Raw genomic sequence first — 22,439 nt, forward strand, 5'->3', positions numbered from 1 at the left:
GTTTCTTGTTTGGCATTTACTGTATGAAAGCAACTCTATTTTTCATTCCAATCAAGGATTCATCTAGTGAGCCTTCCTGTGCAGGAACATACAATTTCTTCCACAAAGAATTTAGAAGTCTAGCAATGGTCTCACCTTGTGCCAAGAATCATATCCAGGTTCATCCCTTGGAACTACTGTGGCATTTGAATTCAAATGTACCACTCTGTTAATTAATTGTAATTCATTCCTGGACATTGCATTTGAAAAGAATGTCATATACTGGGAAAATCTAGTGTCCCAGTGTTTCTTTTCATCCTTTTTTTTTTTTTTTAGCCGGGCTGAGTGGCTCAGACGGTTAAGGCGCTGGCCTTCTAACCCCAACTTGGCAGGTTCGATCCTGGCTCAGTCCGGTGGTATTTGAAGGTGCTCAAATACGACAGCCCCGTGTCGGTAGATTTACTGGCACGTTAAAGAACTCCTGCAGGACTAAATTCCGGCACCTCGCGTCTTCGAAGACCTTAAAAAGTAGTTAGTGGGATGTAAAACAAATAACATTATTATTATTATCATCCTTTTTGGGATTTAAACTCATATTCAAAATAATGCCTAACCACTTTTAGTTTTTCCTTATCTACAGATTTGAACATTTTCAGTCTGCTGTGAGGATGTGTCTCCAGATAATCCAAATGCTGTTCTAACAATTCAGCACCATAATGATTTGTTTCACAATTCTTCAGGAAAAAAGAGATCAAAGTACGATATAGCATATGAATTTCTGGGGATATTAGCTTGGAAGTCAGTTTATCTTGGCATAAGATCAATACCATTTTTTACAGGCTCTAGTCTGCTAACTTTCTGCCATGAGACATCTGAATGACTGAGTGTATCACTGATGCGATCAACTGGATTACAATTAATAATATGCTTGAAACGTACCTGCAGTGGTATATAATCATCTTCATCATCAGGGTGTTCAAATGTTTGGACATCCCTAAATCCACTTCCTTGGTCATTCCTAGAATCATGTATGCTGTTATCATCTTCTTCAGAATCACTGCTATTAATTTCATTGTCATCCACATCACTAAAATCACTCTTATCTTCCAATAAACCAATTATTCTCTCAAGATCTCCTGCAGTTTTTTCAGTTTGGTCAGCCGTATCTGTTTACAATGACCACATGGCCCATGCATCTTCAACGAGTAAATACAACAGAAATACATATCCTATTAGAGTACCAACTTAACTAAACGCAATCGCGAATCTTCCTCGTCACCGTCTGCTTCCAAGAATTGCGAAAAGATGTCACTATATGTCTGAAAGCAAACGGAAGAGTCGAAAAAATAGACTCTTGGCACTTGTAGGGTTAATGAGATTACCATACTTCATTAAAAAAATTTCACATTATGCAGCCATCCAATTATTTTTATGAAAATGTCAGGTAAACGAAGTTTTATAAGCTACATATGAAGTACTGGTACATCAACAGGTGTAAAAAGTTATAACCCACATATTCTTTGCAAAGAGCAGTTATGTTAATAAGATAGTATAATGACAACAGAAGTATGTGTTATTGTGATTTGATAATCATGAATACTAATACACTAAATATTTTGCAAAAGGTATTTTATATCACAACATGTAAATAGTTACAACCAACATTCAAACCCACATGGTAAACACAGCTGCTAGCCATGTGTGGCAAACGTATCTGTTCATTATTTTCTGATGAACTTCCATCATCTTCCAGGATTTCACTGTAATCAGGATCCTTTAAACTATCATCTCTGTCAGTAATATCCATATTGTTTTGTTAACTATAAATGAGATTCTTTTTAGAAAAAAGCACATCTTTAAGAACATGATCCGCCATCTTTGAAATGTGGGTTATGATTGTTTACTGCAGAGACATGTGGCTTGTTTTAAAAATGGAGCTGAATTCTGCTAGCATCTCTCATTAAATCGACTAACTTCTTGAATAAAAAGAAACTTCATGTTGGATGTAACTGTTCACAACAAAGAACTGAAAAATCCAAAATACAAGGGTTATCACTTTTTTTTTTTTTTTACCCCCGAGGTCTTCAGTTACATTTTAGGCCTTCCCCTAAACTACTGTTTCACCCAGCATGAATAAAATTATTTATATCCTAGAATATACAGCCTTATTCCCCAACCATTTTCATTAAATTCTATTCACCCATTTTCTCATTGCTCAGCGTTGATATGGACTAAACAACAAAATACCTTTGTGATTATAGCTGGTATGGCAAAGCTGTATAAGACATAAATGATCAGAAATTGTATTGTCTATAACTTTTGTTATGTGGTGTTCATTGATAGGACCACTAATAACTTGGATATTTGAGAATTAAATTGTAGGCCTTCCTGTAAACTACCATTTCACACATTGGATTGGAATAAGGGTGTCATTATCTCTGTGTTTAAGAAAGGAAATCTTAAAAAATGCTCCCATCTACCAGGGAATAACACTTCTTTCTGATGGGCTTAAGATTCTTGAGAAAATCTTAGAGAGGAGGTTGCAAGTCATTTCAGAGCCACAGTTAGAAGAGGAACAGAATGGCTTTAGTCCTAACAGGTCCACTACAGACCTAATCTTCAGTGTCCGTATGTTAATGAAGAAATATTGGGAAAAGGAAAAGATCTGTTTATGGTTTTCCCTGATATTGAGAAGGCATATGACAGCAGTGCAAGAGAGAAGATATGGAAATGCCTGAGAAAAAGGAATGTGCTGGAGAAACTGGTGAGGAAAATTCAGATGCTGTATGAGCATTATACCAGCTGTGTGCGATTGGGTGATGGACATTCATCCTGGTTGCAAACCAAAAGTGGAGTCCAATAAGGCAGTCCACTATCTCCATTATTGTTTATCATGATTATGGATGACATAATGGTAAACATCAAGAAAACCTGTGGTCAGCTGTGGCTTTTGCTGATTACGTTATGATCTAGGGAGAAACTGATGAACAAGTACAGTTGAGACTCAATCATTGGAAGGTTAAGTTCCAGAAATTCAATCTGAAGATAAGCGAACCCGGCAAATAGAGTTCAGAAGAGCTCTCACCTTTACCAGCGAGTACAAACACTTCTCTGGGATCCCAAAGTACAAACAAAATCAAAGCTGGTAATGTTCAATCAGTACTTCATACCAATCTTAATCTATGGTATTGAAACCTGCATCCTCATGAAGAAGGACTCATCTTGGTTGTAGGCATCTCATATAAAGTTCCTGAGGTCCACAGTTCAAAAAACAAAACTGGACAAGTTAAGGAATGACATGATCAGAAAGGAAGTTGGGGTTGAGGCATCATTGTTAGATTGGGTCAGCAAGTCCAGATTGAGGTGGTTTGGACATGTAATGAGGATGGAGTCGGCATGGAAATTTAATTTGGATAACCAATTTATTAAGGACATTGGGTTAGCAGCTTTGAAAGGATCATTAACAATAGTAAAAAACCATTTATACTCTTAGCTATATATTTTTATCCTGTAACGAATTCCTCATGTATTTCAAAATTGACTGATATGATTTTTATTTTAAGTAATAAGTAGGCTTTAATACGGTATACCAATTATTTATAAACACATTTTATATGACCCTTGTAGTTATTAATCAACTTTTCATGTAAACTTTGTCTTTTTGGCAGCCTCCAAATGGGGGAAGCAGAAGTAAATGCATTTCTCTCTTAACTTGGAGAGACATGTGGCGGGAAAACTGATGGTGGGAAGACCAAGAACCTACTAGGCTAGATGGACATCGTAAAGATGAAAATTGCAGGTCTTATAGGACCACTAATAACAAATATTTGAGAATGACATTGTAGGCCTTCCCCTAAACTACCATTTTGCTCAGCGTGAATAAAATTATTTATGGCGTAGATTGTAGTGACTTATTCCCTGACTTTAGATATCGATTTTCATTCAGTTCTCTTCAGCCTTTTTCTCGTGACGTGTGTACATAAGTTAATACAGATTAGGACCAAAAAACTTAACTGTATTAACTTTTGTTACCCATCTTAAGAGTTCATTAATGTTTGTATATATTGTATATATAATGTATATATTGTATATAGTGTATATATTGGTATGTTTATAATGGTTAAAAAGGTCCCAAACCTTGACCTAAAGGTTGTATACAGGCTGAAGATGCCCAAAATAATGGGTGAAACATGTACCTGACCTAAATAAGTCTACATAAAATCATGTAGATAATAACCACGTTAAACGTGGAAAGTATTGAATAGGTGGTTTTTTATTAAATTATCCTTGATATCTATGCCTTACTCATCATCGCCGAACCAAAACTACTGGACATAAAGAAATGAAATTTTGGGTTGTAGGTGCTCTCTAAGGGAGGATTTTTGGATATTCTGCCGCTAAGGAGGTGAAAAGGGGGTGAATTTTTAAATAAGGATATCTATGTTTCAAAAACTTAAAAGTTTACAGATGTAAAAATTGATATTTTGAATCTCCTTTAAAAAAATAAACTTTTTTTGGAAATCCCATTTATTATTTATCGTATGATGTGCACAGATAGATTATATAAATAAGTATACAATATATACACAATATATACAAGCAGAAGCCTATAGTTCCAAATCAAGTCCATTGATCCATTTCAAGGCCTCCTCAGTTGCGTTATGAATGTCCTCCAAAGGACCTTGAAATGCTCTCCGTGGACACTCGGCAATGGAGGACTCTAAACAGGATAAGAGTCAATCAAGGAAGATGCGGCTATACGCTTTATAAATGGGGCTGGCAGAAGTCTTCTGGGTGTGATTGTGGAGCTACCTCACAGACCATCCACCACGTAATTGCCGAGTGGAAATCCCATTAAGGGGGTGAAAAGAGGGGAAAATGGGTTGAATACGTTTTATGAGGATACTTATATCTCAAAAACTGAAGATGTTACAGACATGAAAATTGGTATTTGGAATCTCTTTTTAAAATAAAGAAATGCATATTTTTTGTTTTTGGAAAATCCAATGAATAGAGGGATGAACTGGAGTGGCAAACGGGGTGAATTTTTAAAAAGATGATATCTACAATATATTTCAGACATGTAACACGTTGCAGGCTTGAAAATTGGTATTTGAAATTTTCTGTAAAAGAAACATAGATTTGTTTTTTGAAAATCCACTGAAGGAGAGCTGATGAAAAGGTGGGAGAATTTTAAAATGAACATATCCACAGTATATCTCAAAAACTTAACATATTAGAGATGTGAAAATTGGTATTTTTCATCGGTTTTAAAAATAAAGAAATAAGCTTATGTTTTTTTTTTTATTTTTTTTTTTTTAGAAGAACTCCTTAAGGGTGGTTAAAGGGACTGAAAACGGGGTTGAAACTTTTTCATTAGGATACTGATATCTCAAAAACTGAAGATGTTACAGACGTGAAAATTGGTATTTGGAGTCTCCTTTAAAAAATAAAGGAATCCATATTTATTTTTTTGGAAAATCCACTAAAGGGCGGTGGGGAGGGTGAGATAATTGAAAAATTAGTTGAATTTTTTGTATGAGGATACTTATATGTCAAAAACTAAAGATGTTGCAGATGTGAAAATTGGTATTTGGCATCTTCTTTAAAAATAAAGAAACATGTATTCTTTTGTTTTTTGGAAAATTCACTTAGGGGGAGGGGGAGAGTGAAAAGTTAGTTGAATTGTTTGTATGAGAATACTTATATCTAAAAAACTAAAGATGTTACAGAAGTTAAAATTTGTATTTGAATTCTCCTTTAAAAATAAAGAAACGCATTTTGGAGGTGGGGGTGGGGGTTGAAAATGGAGTTGAATTCTTTCTATGAGGATACATATATCTCAAAAACTGAAGATGTTACAGTCATGATAATTGGTATTTGGAAGCTCCTTTCTAAATAAAGAAATATGGTTTTTTTTATTTTTTGGAAAGTTCACTTAAGGTGGGAGTGTGAAAGGAAGTGTAAAAATTGAATTCTTTTTATGGAGAAACTTATATCTCAAAAAACTGAAGGTCACAGACATGAAATTTGGTATTTAGAATCTCCTTTAAAAATAAATACGCATTTTTGGAAGGGGGGGAATCAACTTAATGGGGGAGGAGGGGTGAAAAAGGAGTTGAATTATTTTTATGAGGATACTTATATCTCAAAAACTGAAGATGTTAGCCATGAAAATTTGTATTTGGAATTGCCTTCAAAAAACACATATTTTATGTTTTCAGAAAATTGACTGGGGGGGGGGGGGGATATAAGTAAAGGTGAATTATTTTTTATATCTTAAAAACTGAAGCTGTTACAGTAATGAAAGTTGGTATTTTGAATTTCCCTTAAAAATAAACACGTATTTGTTTGTTTTCTGAAACTCCACTGGGAGGGGTGGTGGAGAGATGGAAAGAATAAAGATGATTTTTTTTTTTATGAGGATACATGTATCTCAAAAACGGAAGGTGTTACAGACGTGAAACCTGGTGTTTGGAATCTCCTTTAAAAATAATGAAATGCGTATTTTTTTTCTCGGAAAATCCACTTAAGAAGCTTTAAGGAATTGAATAAGCAGGTGAAGTTTTAAGATGAGTACCAGTATATCTATATACAGTGGAAACTTGGGTTACGAACATAATTCGTTCTAGCAACTTGCTTGTAATCCAAAGCGCTCGTTTATCAAAGCAAGTTTTCCCATAAGAAACAATTGAAGCGGGAATGATTCGTCCACAACACAAAAATGTTTATTCGCATAACATTTCTAAAACAAAATATAACGTAAAACAAATTAAAGTGCACTTTTCCTTACAATAGAATCATTGTTGGTGTGAGGGAGACAAGAGATGACATGAGAAGAGTTACTGTGTAGCACGAATTTCACTAACGGAATCACAGCTACCTGTTGATTCACTGGAATTGTTTTCTTTTCGTGTAACTTTAACGAGGAACCTGTCCAATGACTGTTGATTTTGCCTCTTTTTGAGGATTTCATGAAAATGTGACATTGCATTGTCACTGAACTGATTCATTGCTCGCTCTGCTACAGCCTTATCCAGGTGGTGATTTTCTACAAAGTTTTGCATCGTTTCCCATATTTTGCACTTCTCCCGAATCTCAGTTGAAGTGAGAGGTTCCATTGACTTTTCCTCCTCTTCCCCGGACGAGATCTTCATAACCTCCTCCTGTTGTTCGCGATGCAGGTCCATCACTTCGTTGGTGGTCAGTTCCTGGCTACAATCTTCCACCAGCTCTTGAATGTCCACATCGCTCACCTCCAGCCCCATAGTCTTCCCTAAGGACACACTTTCATCGACAATCGGCGGCTCATTGTCACCAACAATCCCCTCAATGTCACGTCCAAGAACGCAGCCAGGCCACAGTTTTCCCCAAGTGAAAGTGATCCCATCCCAGGCTTTATCGATGACTTCAGGCAGTTCACAATGGGGAAATGATTTCTCCCAAACTCTCAGAGGGTAAAGTGTGTTTCTTCGGTCACTACGAAGCATCGCTGAAATAGTACTTTGGTGTATAGCTTCTTGAAGTTCCAAATGACTTCCTGATCCATAGGCTGGAGTAGTGGTAGTGCTGGGAGGAAGGAACTTAACCTTAACAAACTTGAATTCTCCAGTAAGTCGGCCTCAAGGATGAGCAGGAGCATTGTCCATAACCTGCAAGACATTGAGCGACAGATTATTTTCTGAAAGGTATTTCTTCACTACAGGACCAAAGATCTCATTCATCCATTCAACTAATGAACAGGGGAGGGGAAAACGTAGGCACACGTAACCCTCGTATTGCGTGACCTCACTCGCTTATCAAGTTACAATTTATATAAAATGTTTGCTCGTCTTGAAAAACACACGTAGACCAAGTTACTCGCATTCAGAGGTTTCACTGTATTATATAAAATAAGAGTTTTGTCTGTACATTGTTCAGAATGTATAAAAAATGGTATTTTTGTATTGGACATGTCCGCAGTAACAAGGAAATGCACTTTTTAATTTTCCGTCATCTCTGTCTGTCTACTGTATGTATGTATGTATGTATGTATGTATATATGTATGTATGTACACACATCATGAGAAAATGGCTGAAGAGAATTTAATGAAAATCGATAGGTAATGTAGGGGAATGAGCCACTACAATCTAGGCTGTAAATCATATTCATGCTGAGTGAAATGGTAGTTTTAGGGGAAGGCCTGAAATTTAATTCTCAAATATTTATGTTACTAGTGGTCCTGTCACCGAGCTCGATAGCTGCAGTCGCTTAAGTGCGGCCAGTATCCAGTAATCGGGAGATAGTGGGTTCGAACCCCACTGTCGGTAGCCCTGAAGATGGTTTTCCATGGTTTCCCAGTTTCACACCAGGCAAATGCTGGGGCTGTACCTTAATTAAGGCCACGGCCGCTTCCTTCCCATTCCTACGCCTTACCTATCCCATCGTCGCCATAAGACATATCTGTGTCGGTGCGACGTAAAGCAAATAGAAAAAAAAAAAAAGTAGTCCTGCCAATAAATGCTACATAATGAAAGTTATATAGAATTAAGTTTCTGATCATTTATGTCTTATACATTTTTACCATACCGGCTATGATAACAGAGGTATTCATGAATTTGTATTTTTGTTACTAAATACATATCAACGTCGAACCGCGAGAAAATGGGTGAACAGAATTTAATGAAAATCGGTATATAGAGTTGGGGAATAGGAAACTACAGTCTAAGCTGAAACAGTTGTATTCACCCTGGATGAAATGGTACTTTAGGGGAAGGTGCTTAAAATTTAATTTTTAAATACCTATGTTATTGGTCCTATCGAAAAGTACTACATGCCAAAATAGAGAATACAATATCTAATCATTTATGTTTTACTCAATTTTATCTTACTGACCGTGATGAGAGTGGTATGTCAGAGAATTCTAGAATTCTGTATAGTGTAGAATTCCGTTGCGAAGCACGGATTCATTAGCTAGTCTACATATATATGTTACAGACAAGAAACTAGGTATTTGAAAAGTCCTTTAAAATACAGGAACTACTTTTTATTTTTGGAAAACGCAGTTAATGGGGTGAAAAAAAATGTTCGATTATTTTTATGAGGATACTTATATCTCTAAAACTGAAGATGTTACAGACTTGAAAATTGGTATTTGGAATCTCCTTTAAAAATAAAGGAACATTTTTTGTTTTTGTTTTTGGAAAATCCACTTGGATGAGATGGGGGGGGGGGGGGGGAGGGAGGACTGATAATGGAGTTGAATTCTTTTTATGGGGATAGTTATAGCTCAAAAGCTGAAGATGTTACAGACGTGGAAATAGGTATTTGGAATCTCCTTCAAAAAAAAAAAATAAACGTGTATTTATTTTTTTCACCTTGAGGGAAGACTGTTTCTCACATGTACATTTCTCTGTTGCATGGTCGTCTTAGCCTCAAAAGGTAATACCACAAACGTGATTTACAAAGAGTTTCTGGGGTAAATGAAGCTGAATTTTTTGGTGAATTTTTATACTTTAAGGATTTTCGGGAAAAATGTCTTAGTACAGTGCCAAAGAACAATTACTTATATCAAATTACGAAATCCACGCATGCGTAGCTGTGGGTAAAGTGCTAGTATATCATATTTACTCGCCTATAATACTCCCACCCTCCTAATTCCCATTAATTTTAGACTATTATTGTGTTATTTTGGAAAGAAAAAATCTTAGAGAAAGGAAGCAAGGAAAAATCGCAAAAACTTTGAAGTGACTAGGCTGCAATTGCAACATTTCATTTAATGGCTAAATGCATGCTTCTACACCACCTGTTCATTGGCTGCTCTTTCCCACTACCCTACATACCTCAGTGCCCTTGCAGTTTCCCAGCTCCACATCCTGCGCTGGAGCATGTAGTGAGTAATTAGAAAGCATCCAATACACCAGCAGGAGTGAAAATGAACGAGAGAAAAAGGTTTACGGCATCCTTCAAGTTAAATGTGTTGGATCATGTTGTAGAAAGTGGACTAAGAGTGGTGAGTCATAAATATAAAGTGCAGCTTTGAATGATTCATTATTGGTGTAACCAGAGAGAGAAATTATTGGGAGAGAGAGAGGGGTGGGGAACCCATCTAATTCCTTCCATGGTGTACAAGAGACGAGAATACAAAAATGTAGACTTAAAGGTTCTGGAGTGGGTTAGGGAAGCAGGAGACAGCAACAGCACTGTAATTTACAAAATTACCTTGTTTAAAATGCATGAAATTGTGCAAAGTCTTTGTATTTTGCAGAAAGATTTTAAAGCAAGTAGTAGTGGTCAGAACGTTTTGTGCCGGAATGAACTAAATTTGTGGAGAAGGACATCACTGTGCCAGTGACTACCATCATATTATACCAAAAAAGTGTTTGAATTTCACTGCTTTGTTGCAAGACTTCGGACGTTGCAACACTGCGCAGCCTTGAACTCCTCATGGTGATATGTGGCTGTGGCACGGGTGTGATGTATAGTCATGTGGCCAGTCAGCTGTGGTAACGAAGGAGGGGGCTGATACAAAACTGTTTAAAGGTGCTAATGTCAGTTTTTCCATAAAGTATAGGTTTAAATAACTGTTTTTCTACCGGGCAAGTTGGCCGTGCAGTTAGGAGCGTGCAGCTGTGAGCTCGCATCCGGGAGATAGTAGGTTCGAATCCCACTGTCGGCAGCCCTGAAAATGGTTTTCCGTGGTTTCCCACTTTCACACCATGCAAATGCTGGGGCTGTACTTTAATTAAGGCCACGGCCGCTTCTTTCCCATTCCTAGGCCTTTCCTGTCCCATCGTCGCCATAAGACCTATCTGTGTCGGTGCACCGTAAAGCAACTAGCAAAAAAAAAAATAACTGTTTTGTGTGTTGGTTTATGTAACTGTAAGGAAATAACAAGAAGATACAAGGGCTTCTTTTTTCCTTTTCTTTTCTGTCTCTCTCTTTCTCAACCTCTGATCATACTGTTAAGTAACCAGATGAGCGGAAGGGGATAGATCTGTTCACTCTGTTACCACACAGCTCCGACACTGTGTGCCATTGCTGCCAAGTTCAACACATCAGTTAGAGCTGAGGTGTAGGCATTTAAAACAAAGTGCGAGTTGCACAGTCATTCGATTTCTACAGGCAGAGGGAAAGACTGCAGCTAAAATTCATCAGAATGAACCACATTTATGGTGCAAATCACACATTGCTGTGGCAACCTAACAGCTTCTTATTCAATTTCTTGGTGAAGTGTTCAATCACCCGGTGTGCAGCCCAGACCTAGCATCGAGTGACTCACATTTGTCACTGTCAGTGGGTAGGGTCTGACACATCCCACTCTGAAGAGTCTTGTGTTAGACCTAAGACAAAACGCTGGTTAATAGAGCTGATGCCTGAAAAGCCATACATCTAATTTTTAATCTGATTTTTGATAGGCTCTATTGGTTTAAAAATATCTAATTCCCTCCATGGGAACTTAAAATTTCCAGCTGAAGAAAACTCGGGGAGGAGGAGGACAGTGCTTTCACAACAAGGAAGAGGTTCAGGACTCCGTGCAGATCTATCTCAATATGCTGGCAACAACTTTCTATGCAAATGGTGTTGGAAAACTTGTCCACTGGTGTGACATATGTCTTGATCTTCACGGTGTCTGTGTGGGATAAGTAAGATTGTACTTGACTCGGGTAATAAAATAAATTTTGACAATTAAGGAAATGGTTGTACACGTGGAAGGGCCTAAGAGGGTTGGAACATAGCCTTTTATAGACCAGAATTTAAATAAAAAGTAACCATTTATTTTAAAATAAATCAAAGCTTCAAAATTACTAAAAATTACAATTAACATTACACAGACTTGAATTGTTGTATCAAAAATATAAAGTATCATAACCTAGAATCTTAAAATTTGAAAAAGTCAAACCATGTCCCATGTCAAAAATAGAGGAACATTTATTATTATTATTCATCATCATCATCCTAAACCATCTCCAGTTTCCCGGGTGTGGTATATGAGCCTCCTCCATCTCATCCTGTCCTTGTACCATTCTTCCTCCACCAACTTGTCCCAATCATGACCTCTCAGCAGTACATCGCTCTTAACTAAATCTATCCATTTCCTTCGTGGCCTTCCCACGAGTCGTCTTCCTTCTACCTTTCTGTCAAATTCCTTCCTTGCAGTTCTGGTTACTGGCATCCTCTTCATGTGACCAAACCACTTCAGTCTTGATATCTGAATCTTATTGAGAAGAGAATCATCTATTCCTACTTCTTCTCTAATTTTCTCATTCCTAATCTTGTCTTTCCTGATTTTCTGGATCATTGTGCGTAGGAATTTCATTTCAGCTGCCTGAAGTTTGGAATTATCTCTATTGGTCAGTGTTGTGGTTTCGAGACTGTATGTAAGAATTGGTGTATAATAGGACTTGTACAATGTCATTTTTGTTTTCATGGGTATTTGCTCATCCCACAGCAGGTGTCTTACCTGGTGGTAAAATTGTGTTGCCTTATTGATTCGATTGTTCACCTCATGTTTTGCTAGGTTGTCATTTGATATAACGCTACCCAAGTATTTGAAAACTGGAACGCTGTCCAGTTGGACTTCATTTAACATTACTGTTGGTTCTGCTCCTTCCCCATACACTTTCATCCCACCGTCTTGGTCTTGCTGACGTTTAAACCATATTTCTTAAACTCCTCATTCCAGCTTTGCATTCTCTCTCCCAATTTCTCTTCTGAGTCACTTCAGATCGCAACATCACCTGCAAATGTGAAGGCTTTGATATCTCCATGTTCTTTCCTTTTAATAGATTTCATTACTACATCCATCACAATAAAAAATAGAAGTGCTGACAATGAGTTGCCCTGCTGCACTCCTTTCTTTGTATCAAACCACATCCTACTTGAATACAACTTCTATTCCCACTATACAACATTTTCACTTTGTCTATGAGGCTGTCTCGCACTTGAAGTTCTTTCATGCATTGCCAAATTCTTTCCCTTGGTACACTATCGTATGCTTTCTCAATGTCCAAAAATATTAGAAATAAAGGCTTGTTCTTCTCCCAGTATTTTTCCATTAGCATCCTAATTGCAAATATAAGGTCTGTAGTTGACCTTCCTGGTCTGAAACCATACTGCTCTTCTTCCAAAATTGGTTCAACAATATCTCTGATTCTGGTCTCTATTATTTTTTCCAATATTTTCAGGACATGAGACAGGAGTGTGATACCACGGTAATTAGTACATTTTCGTCGGCTTCCTTTCTTGAACAGGGGTACAATGATGCCCATCTTCCAGTCCTCAGGAATAGTATTTTCCTCCCATATCTTGTTGAGCAGTCTATAGAGCCATTGGATTCCTGGAACTCCTGCTGCTTTCAGCATATCTGCACTTAGTTCATCTATGCCCACTGCCTTTCCTTTCTTCGTGCTCTTGAGCGCATTTTCAACCTCAAGCCATGTAATTGGTGGTTCAGTTGTGGTTCCTCGACTTGGCTCTCCTCTATCCATTGTTATGTTTTCTGTATCTCCATTCAGCAGCTTTTCGAAATAGATCTTGAGTTCTTGTTTAATTTCTCCCTCTTCTTGTGCCAGAGTTCCATCATCACGTTCTATTGCTTTTATGGTCTCTTGATCCCTTCGCTTGTTTTTCACTACTCTGTATAGCAATTTCATATTTCCTCTACTGTCCTCTTCCAGTTTGTCCGCAAACTCATTCCATTTCTTCTCTTTTTCTTCCCTTACAATGTTCTTTACAGCAAGTTTCTTGTTCCTGTGTACTCCTTGAAGTCTTTGTATTTCTTGTTCATTTCGTTCTTGTCCCTGTTTTTGTTTTTCCTTGTCCAGTGCCTTCTTTATTTGGTTTCTTTCTTTCACCGCTGTTTTCACTCTTATCATTCCACCATGGTGTCTCCTTTTTTCTTTTGATAGAACTTGTAACTCCACATAGGTTTTTGGCTTCTCCCACAAAGGTGTCTTTGAAGGTCTTCCATTCTTCATTAACGCTGGTTACTTCACACTTCGGCAAACTCTGTTGAATCCTTAGTTTGTATTCTTCCTTTATTTGGACTTCTTGCAACTTCCAAGTTTTAACCCTTGGTTTTTTCGTAATAAGTTTCTGGGTTTCATTTGCCTTATGTTTGAAGTCTACTACCAACAATCTGTGGTCACTGTCCATGCTTTCACTAGGGATGACCTTTACATCTGTGATGTACCTGCCACCATCTTTATTTGTGATTACGTAGTCAATCAATGTTCTATACTGGCCATCCCAACTGTACCTTGTTATTCTGTGACTGTCTCTTTTTTTGAAGAATGTATTTTTGATTATAAGATCATTTCTTCTGCACAGATCTAATAGTTGTTCTTCTGGGTTCCTTTGTCCAAATCCATGTGGACCAATGATGTTCTCGTACCCAAGTCTGTCTACCCCAACTTGCGCATTTAGATCTCCAATAATAATAACATTTTCCTCATTAACTGTATCTTCCAGGTCTTGCCGAAATTTCTCTTTGTCTTCCTCACTGCAGCCTGTCTGTGGGGCATACACTTGTATGATGGTGTACTTAGTGTTCTCCAGTTTCATGAACATTTTAATGATTCTATCACTTTTGCAGATAACTTCAGCTGTAGCATCAGTCCTTTCGTTAATTAAGAATCCAACACCATTTTTTGCTACCTTCTCCTGTCCACTCCAGTATAATTTATAACCTCCACGAAGTGTCTTGCTTCCAATCCCTTTCCATTTGGTCTCACTTAATCCCAATATTGATATTTTTCTTCTATCCATCCTGTCTAGGAGTTCTTCTAACTTTCCAGTTAATGATAGAATGTTCATAGTTCCAATTCGGTATTTGGGTCTCTTTTTTATTTGGGGTTTCCTTTCAGAACATTGTATATCATCAGCCTTACGGTCATCATACTTTACAATTGTCTGAGAGGATGTGTCAGTCCGGTCTATAATATTCTTTCCGAGGCTCTTTTTCTTATTGAAAGCAACTGTACTCAATACTCTCCTGCTGACTTGCTAGGCCTAACGCATAAGAGGATTTTCTTTCAGGGTTTACTCCCTTAGCCTTTGAGGATGCCTTCCTCGTCCTACAAGGCAGTAGGTTCCATCTGTACACCCCAGAAGGATGGGTTGCGGTTCCGCCATCTCCGCCGTACCGAAGTCCATCTTCTCCGCCATAGATGCCGTTGAGGTCTTCACCCTTAACCCAGGGCAAGGGCCCTCCATGTTTATGACCCCTGGAGAGAGGGTGTCCCAGTATTTTAAAACCCCCAGGAATTGGGCTACCTGTTGGTCCGCGGGTTGTATTGGTTATTTCAACCAGCCCTACATACTGTAGGGGCCCCCTATCCGCCACCTGGGGACGCGCTCTGTAGGGGTCAGGTTCCCCTGGTTACTTATTGGAAGTTAACCCCACCCACAAGGAGTAAGGTTATTATTATTATCATTATTATTATTATTATTATTATTATTATTATTATTATTATTATTATTATTATTATTTGCTTTACGTTGCACCGACACAGATAGGTCTTACGGCGACGGTGGGATAAGAAAGGCCTAGGAGTGGGAAGGAAGCGGCTGTGGGCTTAATTAAGGTACAGTCCCAGCATTTGCCTGGTGTGAAAAGGGGAAACCACGGAAAACCATCTTCAGGGCTGCTGACAGTGGGGTTTGAACCCACTATCTTCCTGATGCAAGCTCACAGTTGCGTGCCCCTAACCGCACGGCCAACTCGCTCGGTAGAGAAACATTTAACAGATCCCCTACCCGGAGTGCAGTAAAGCAGCATTTTGTGCTTGGTGCATGAATCTGAAAACCCTGTTTGAAGATTCCTCTACATTTGAATATTGGACTAACGCCATATTATGTCCAAGCTACAAAATTAAATTACAGTTATATGTTTAAAAGATAGTTTGAACTGTACAAGTTTGAAATGTGAAACGTAACGCGTTCTTCTTATTACATGAATGTACATATTAACACAATGAGAGACACGGTGCAGTATATTGCATGTCAGATGTCTGAGTGTCTTTTTTTTTTGCTTCTGTATGACTTTGAGCAAAGATTAAAAAACATACGGTATCTGCCATCTATTGGCTATGTTACTGAAGCTTTCACTTGTTCGCATCCTCATGGGAAGTACTACAAACTTACCTTTTGTATGTGAATGTCTACTTTCTTCAGGAATCGACTGCTAATTGTCAAATGTGGCCACACACAGTCATGCTGAAGTAGTACTAAATAGTGAGAAAATGTTTGAGGTCTTTTGTCTCGTTTTCAATTTGAATTTCCTGCAATTTCAACTGCTGAAGTAACACAAGCCTTTACAGCTGTGGGAGTGACAAATCTGTTGTTTTTTCGATTTCATTGGACATGAGCTTTTTTTACACCAGGCCTAACATACGAGTTTATTGTAGGTGTGGCTTTGGATGTTGATATGGTCGTATTCGCTTATAAATTACCGTCATTTTGCTCTTTTCATGACCAGGGCTGATGTCTTCAGTTAGTGAATCTTGTTTGGCACTGACTGAAGCACTTCCTGGCAGTTTGTTGAACGCAGAGTTTTTTTTAAAGGAATGACAAAAGATGTTTTTCCCAGTCCTTTACCTTAATTGGTTTATTGCCAGTTATCTTTGTGTCAGTTTTTATCTTTATCTGGCTCTTCATATTTATGAATAATTTATTGAACTGAGCAACACTACAATTTTATCTATTGCATGGGGGTATTGCTCCACCATACTATCCCATGCCTTTTTTTTTCCTACTTTAGGTACTTCAGATTTTTCAAGAACAACAATGTGTTCTGGTGATAATTTAATAAATATTTATTTCCATAATTTTTATCACAGTCTTCACCTTCATTGAACAACATGCTGCAGTTGTGAATTTGCGTGTTGTGTGTTATCCCAGTCACTTGTACGACTCAAATACGGGCTCTGCTGTACGAGATGACGAGACAGAGAGAGAGAGAAGGCGAAGTGTTGTTGTCAGGTCGCAACACGGTTTCCTTCAACTGGAAACCAAGGTGTATATTACTTTGGGTAGAGAGAATACAACTACCTAGACTTAGCTCTTTTTATTCACTTCACTCATGAGGATCAAGATCTCTTCTGCAACATACAGTTTTCAAATGGAAGGCATATTCACTATGATGGCTACATCAACCAACGAACAACTCATATTTTTTGGGTTTGAACAGCCAAATGTTGTTACAGAGAGCCCACTACACAGTGCGCGGGATAAGAATTGTTGCACCGTGCCTGGTCATGGAATATTGGGACCTTATTTCGTTAAGGATGTTGCTCAGAATCCAAAACCAGTGGACCAGATAGTATAGAGACCTCATTATTACCACAATCGTGTGGGATTTGCGCTGTTGTTTTTCCCACACTAGGAACTTGCAAGATGGAGCTACAACCACTGTACAGTGGGAGTCACTTGCCCCTCTGCAATGACACTTTAGACACTTCCTAATTTCTCAGGAACTTCATTCCGGTACCCTGCCTGTTCCTTGGATCTCACAGCCCCAGATGCCTACATATCAGGCATGTTGAATGAATCATTTCTCAAGACAGATGACCCACCTACGAATATTCCTGAATTGCATGAGAAGATAGTGTAATTTTTTGTGTTCTTACAACAACCTTTGTTCATCAACATGCTCAATAATATTCAGAAATGTTATGAACAATGTGTGCCACATGATTTTACACATTTTGAACATATACTGTGTATACAATTAAATAACATTTCGGTATAATTTGTTTTTCTGCATATAGTATTTGATTGTCGGCTTGCTATAAATTGTGCCCCAAGTGCTCTTAACGCGGGTTGGCAACCACGGGGCCTTTAGCTGAGTCCTGGCATTGCTTCCACTTGCATGTGTCAGGCTTCCTCACTTTCATCTATGCTATCAGACTTCCTTTGGTAAACTGTCGTTCTTTTCTGAGCATTCAAGGCCTAGGTTGTCTTTCATTTTTCCGCCCTTCATGGTCTTTGCCTTTCTTTGGCCAATACCTTCAATTTTCAAAGTGTTGGATCCCTTCCATTTTTTCCCTCCGATTAATGTTAATAGAGGGCGGTTGCCCCATTGTACTTCCTCTTAAAACAATCGCCACCACCGTATAAATTGTAAGTTTGTAGTACAAGAATTATATGTATAAATTCTTTGTTACTTCCACATTTAATGTTACTTGGTTTCAGTTGGATTGCAAGAAATCAGCTTCATTTCATTTCAGTTGGATTGTAAATGGAAAATAGTCTTCTATTGAATATTTTTAAAACCTATTTCATTTGTAATCCTGCGTATTCTCTTAATACATCCAGTTAGGTATACTGTATACTGCATTTTGTGTTCCATTGCATTAGTTCATATAAGTTTCCTCATACAATGAAAGTACTCAATTTTTTTACATGTGACTTTGAGAGAAATATGTGTGGCATTAACAATGTACTTAAAATACTCTTTTGCTCAGAATAATAGTAAGAATATAAAATATAACATTCTAATTTTTTTCTTTATCCAGGTTGTATGTCAATTACCGGTTCATGCGGGGTATAGAACAACAATTTCTTGCTCTTCAGAAAGGTTTCACAGAATTAATACCCAGTCATTTGTTGCGTCCATTCGATGAACGTGAGCTTGAACTGGTTATTGGTGGTCTTGGGTCTATCGATATTGCTGACTGGAGAAGTAATACTAGACTGAAGGTAAGTACTATCATAAAATAGTTTTGTAATTGAGTATTTAGGGAACCTAACTTCGTTCATTCTTCTCTTATTAAAATTGTATAATGAGATAATTTTTATGTTTCATAGCATTGCACACCAGATACACCTGTTGTTAAGTGGTTCTGGCAGATTGTTGATGGTTACGGTGAAGAAATGAGGGCTAGATTGCTTCAGTTTGTAACTGGCAGTTCACGAGTTCCACTCCAGGGATTCAAAGCTCTGCAAGGTAAGGAATTTGACTTCTTTTGCCCTTAAATGTTTTAGAATTCGTCCATGTATTTATTTATTTTATTTATTTATTTATTTATTTATTTATTTATTTATTTATTTATTTATTCATTCATTCATTCATTCATTCATTCATTCATTCATTTATTTATTTATTTATTTATTTATTTATTTATTTATTTATTTATTTATTTATTTATTTATTTGGCCGGACTGAGTAGCTCAGGTGGTAGAGCGCTGGCCTTCTGAGCCCCACTTGGTAGGTTCGATCCTGGCTGAGTCTGGTGGTATTTGAAGGTGCTGAAATACGTCAGCCTCATGTCAGTAGATGTACTGGCACATAAAAGAACTCTTGCAGGACAAAATTATGGCACCTGAGTATCTCTGAATACGATAAAAATATAGCTAATAAGACATTAAACCAATGACATTGGTCAGTTGGTGGTGTTTTTTTTTATGTGGACATGAAACATTATCATCCATGTCACTTATTAAAAAATAAGTTGAAGAGATTCTCTGCTTTATTATGCAAGACAGAATTTATCTGAGCAGTGAAAAGATTAATAGGACAGTTCTCGAGTAAGGCCGAGCTGTTGCAGTTGAGAAAAAGTTACAAAATTCTGAGTTTGGTAGGCAATCTGCGAGTGCATTAAACAGTTCTCTGCAGTGATCCAGATAACTTCAAGGTCTCTTAAATCCCTTCCCTCCCTATTCCTTTATTTTTTATTCTGATACTATAGCTGCTGTGTGGTAATTTGCAAGAGTAATATATTAAGATTTTTCTTTTTAGGTTCAACTGGAGCTGCAGGTCCACGGCTCTTCACTATACATGTTATTGATGCACCTGTAGAAAATCTTCCCAAAGCACATACATGCTTTAATAGAATAGATATTCCTCCTTATGAATCATATCAGAAGATGTACGAAAAGTTGACTCAAGCTGTAGAGGAAACGTGTGGTTTTGCAGTCGAATGAATTTTAAAACTGTGCAGATCATTAAGATGTATGATATTTTGTATAGGCAACTTCTGAACTGAAGTGCTCATCATATCAGTTCTCAGCATTTCAAGTCTGATTATATTAGTGAAAATGAGTGAAGTTGGTATGTAAATAGTGTGTTGAATTTCAGCTGCTCCTTGAGATTTGTATATCTTATTTTATAGATGGATCTTGTGCATAACATATATTCTAAATAAGGGGTTTATCTCCTTGGTCCAAGCTATAATCCTAATAGCACTTTTTTTCTCTCTCCTAGAAGAAACCCTTAGAGGTGTTTTAATGCTTCTTTTCTGTGCTGCCTAGCTACAAAAATATGCTTTAATTTTCTTCCTTTTTCTTTTACCTTTGTTAAAAACTCTGCAGCAAAATTAATGTTCAGCTGCATGATTATATATCATCTTGCATGCCTTTACCAAAGTATTGCACTACATAGCATGCGGAGTACCTTTTAGTTATCTGAATTTAACCTGGAAAGTTGCTAGATATTTTTTTCATTCATTTGCTTAATAGTAAAAATGAGGATTTTTTGTAATTCATTTGCTTAATAAAACTGAGAAGGTAGAAAAAGAAAGCAATATAATATTATGGTGCTTATTGAGGCACTGGTATTGAGGCTTTAATAGTTAACAGGTGACTGGAAATCACTTGTTTAGTTTTGGAGGAAATCAGAGACCAAGATTGTGTTGCATATTCTTCCATTTCAAACAAGAAATTCTGTACACTCTGTGGAGTATGTTAAAATTGTTGGAGATTATCTATAGAAAATGTTTTAAATTCAAACATACTTCACAAGTAAGAAAAAAATTCTTTTTTGTATTAACCTGTTGTATAGAAATGGACCCTGTACATATTATTTCTTTAAAAGATTGTAAATAGTTTCTTGTAATTTTATACTTTGTAAATGCGTATGTTGCTGCTTGTAAATGTTTATTATAGTAAAAGTTTAAAAAAACATTCACTGCCGTGGTGATTTGAAAGTAATAACCTCTTTATAACTATGGTATTCTGTGATCTACTACTACATTTTTTTTTTTAAACATACATGCACATTGATATGCAACTCTGTGACAATATAAGAATAAATGTGTGAGAATCAAGCTGAAGAGCTAATGTTTCAGTGGAAATTAAAAGCCATAAGAAACTTGGTGATTTTAGGTACTTGCCAACATAAACACTTGCACTTGCATGAAATCAGTGTTCATTACAGAAATGTTGTAAATATTATCCATTCTGATTTTAATAAATCAGAGAATGTTTAAAAAAATACCTTGCTGTCCCTTATAACATAATTAAAAGAGAATCTAAATTGGAACCGAATAAAGTGTTCTGTGTGTGTCCATCCTATCTGTGTCTGATGTCAACTTTCCTCCTTTCAATGCTGTCCAAATTGCGTTCGTGAAATGAGACTTTTTGTTAATTGGCAACTGCAAGCACTTTTCTTGTTTTTTTTTTGTTTTTTTTAAATTTTTTTAAAACCTTTCCTGCAGATGCAGGGTCCTCTCTTTGGATCAAGTGCCATTGTTGTTAGGAAGTACTGTTTTAAGGATAAAGAATTGTAATGTTGATAACATTTCATTCACAGGGCAGTGCATGGTATTGTTATTGTCGCAAGGTTGCACAACTCCGAATAATTTTCCATTTCATTTGTCATCTTTTTTTCTAATGTTTTAGTTTGATAAACCTAACATGTATTCGAAAACATATTAAAATCAACCTTCTTCAGTCGTTCGCTGTACTAATGCTTCGTAACGGACCAACAAACGCTGCTGGCTTCGAACTACGGCAAGTCCCTAGCGGACAGCGCGACGCAATTTACCTCAGCAGGGACGAGCCTAGCCTGCATAGCATCAGGTAGCATACTCGCCAGTATCGGTCTCAGGGAGTTGCACGAGACTAGCAAGTCCCCTACCGAGAAACAGTTCCGTATTTCCCCGTTAGATTGCGCCACTCTGCGAAGATTACTTCATTCCCAATTTTGCTCCTCTCGCTAAAGTAATTCATTTCCATTTTTTAAATTTACAAATTTAATTTACGCTGCACTGACGCAGATATGTCTTACAGAGATGATGGGATAGGAAAGGGCTAGGAGTTGGAAGGAAGCGACCGTGGCTTTAATTAAGGCCCAGCCACAGCATTTGCTTGGTGTGAAAATAGGAAACTGCGGAAAACCATCTTCAGTTCATTACTTATTGATAATAGAGTTTCGTGTTATTTCTGTAAGCTATACAAATGTGACACTGAAAATATTGGTGCAACACCCAGCTTCAGATACCATCAGCCACCACTGTTCCTTCATCTATGTTAGCTATGTTAAAATTCTAAAACATTGCATTTTTCATTGGTTTTTTCCCTGAGATCAAGATTCTTAGTTGGAAATTCTTTGTATAACTTCTAAAATATTCTGATCTTAAGATTGTGTGTTGGAAACTTGAATTAAGTGAAGTGAAGATACACTTCTGATCTTCAGATTTATAGATAGAACTTTGTACTATTTCTTTAGTAAAAGTTGTTTGTGAGTAAGCTCCTGTCC

General features: G+C 37.2%; 1 protein-coding gene across 1 annotated transcript in view; it reads left to right on the forward strand.

Moving 5' to 3' along the window:
- Window positions 1-22,216, forward strand: part of Smurf (SMAD specific E3 ubiquitin protein ligase) — a 125,932-nt gene extending 103,716 nt beyond the window's left edge. Inside the window, exons 13-15 of the mRNA XM_067149839.2 lie at window positions 18,478-18,661; window positions 18,770-18,908; window positions 19,701-22,216. Coding sequence (XP_067005940.2) covers window positions 18,478-18,661; window positions 18,770-18,908; window positions 19,701-19,885 — 508 coding nt within the window. The 3' untranslated portion in view covers window positions 19,886-22,216. The remainder of the gene's footprint in view (window positions 1-18,477; window positions 18,662-18,769; window positions 18,909-19,700) is intronic.
- The last annotated feature ends 223 nt before the right edge of the window (window positions 22,217-22,439 follow it).

Source organism: Anabrus simplex, chromosome 6 (genome assembly GCF_040414725.1).
Source record: "Anabrus simplex isolate iqAnaSimp1 chromosome 6, ASM4041472v1, whole genome shotgun sequence".
NCBI lineage: Eukaryota > Metazoa > Arthropoda > Insecta > Orthoptera > Tettigoniidae > Anabrus > Anabrus simplex.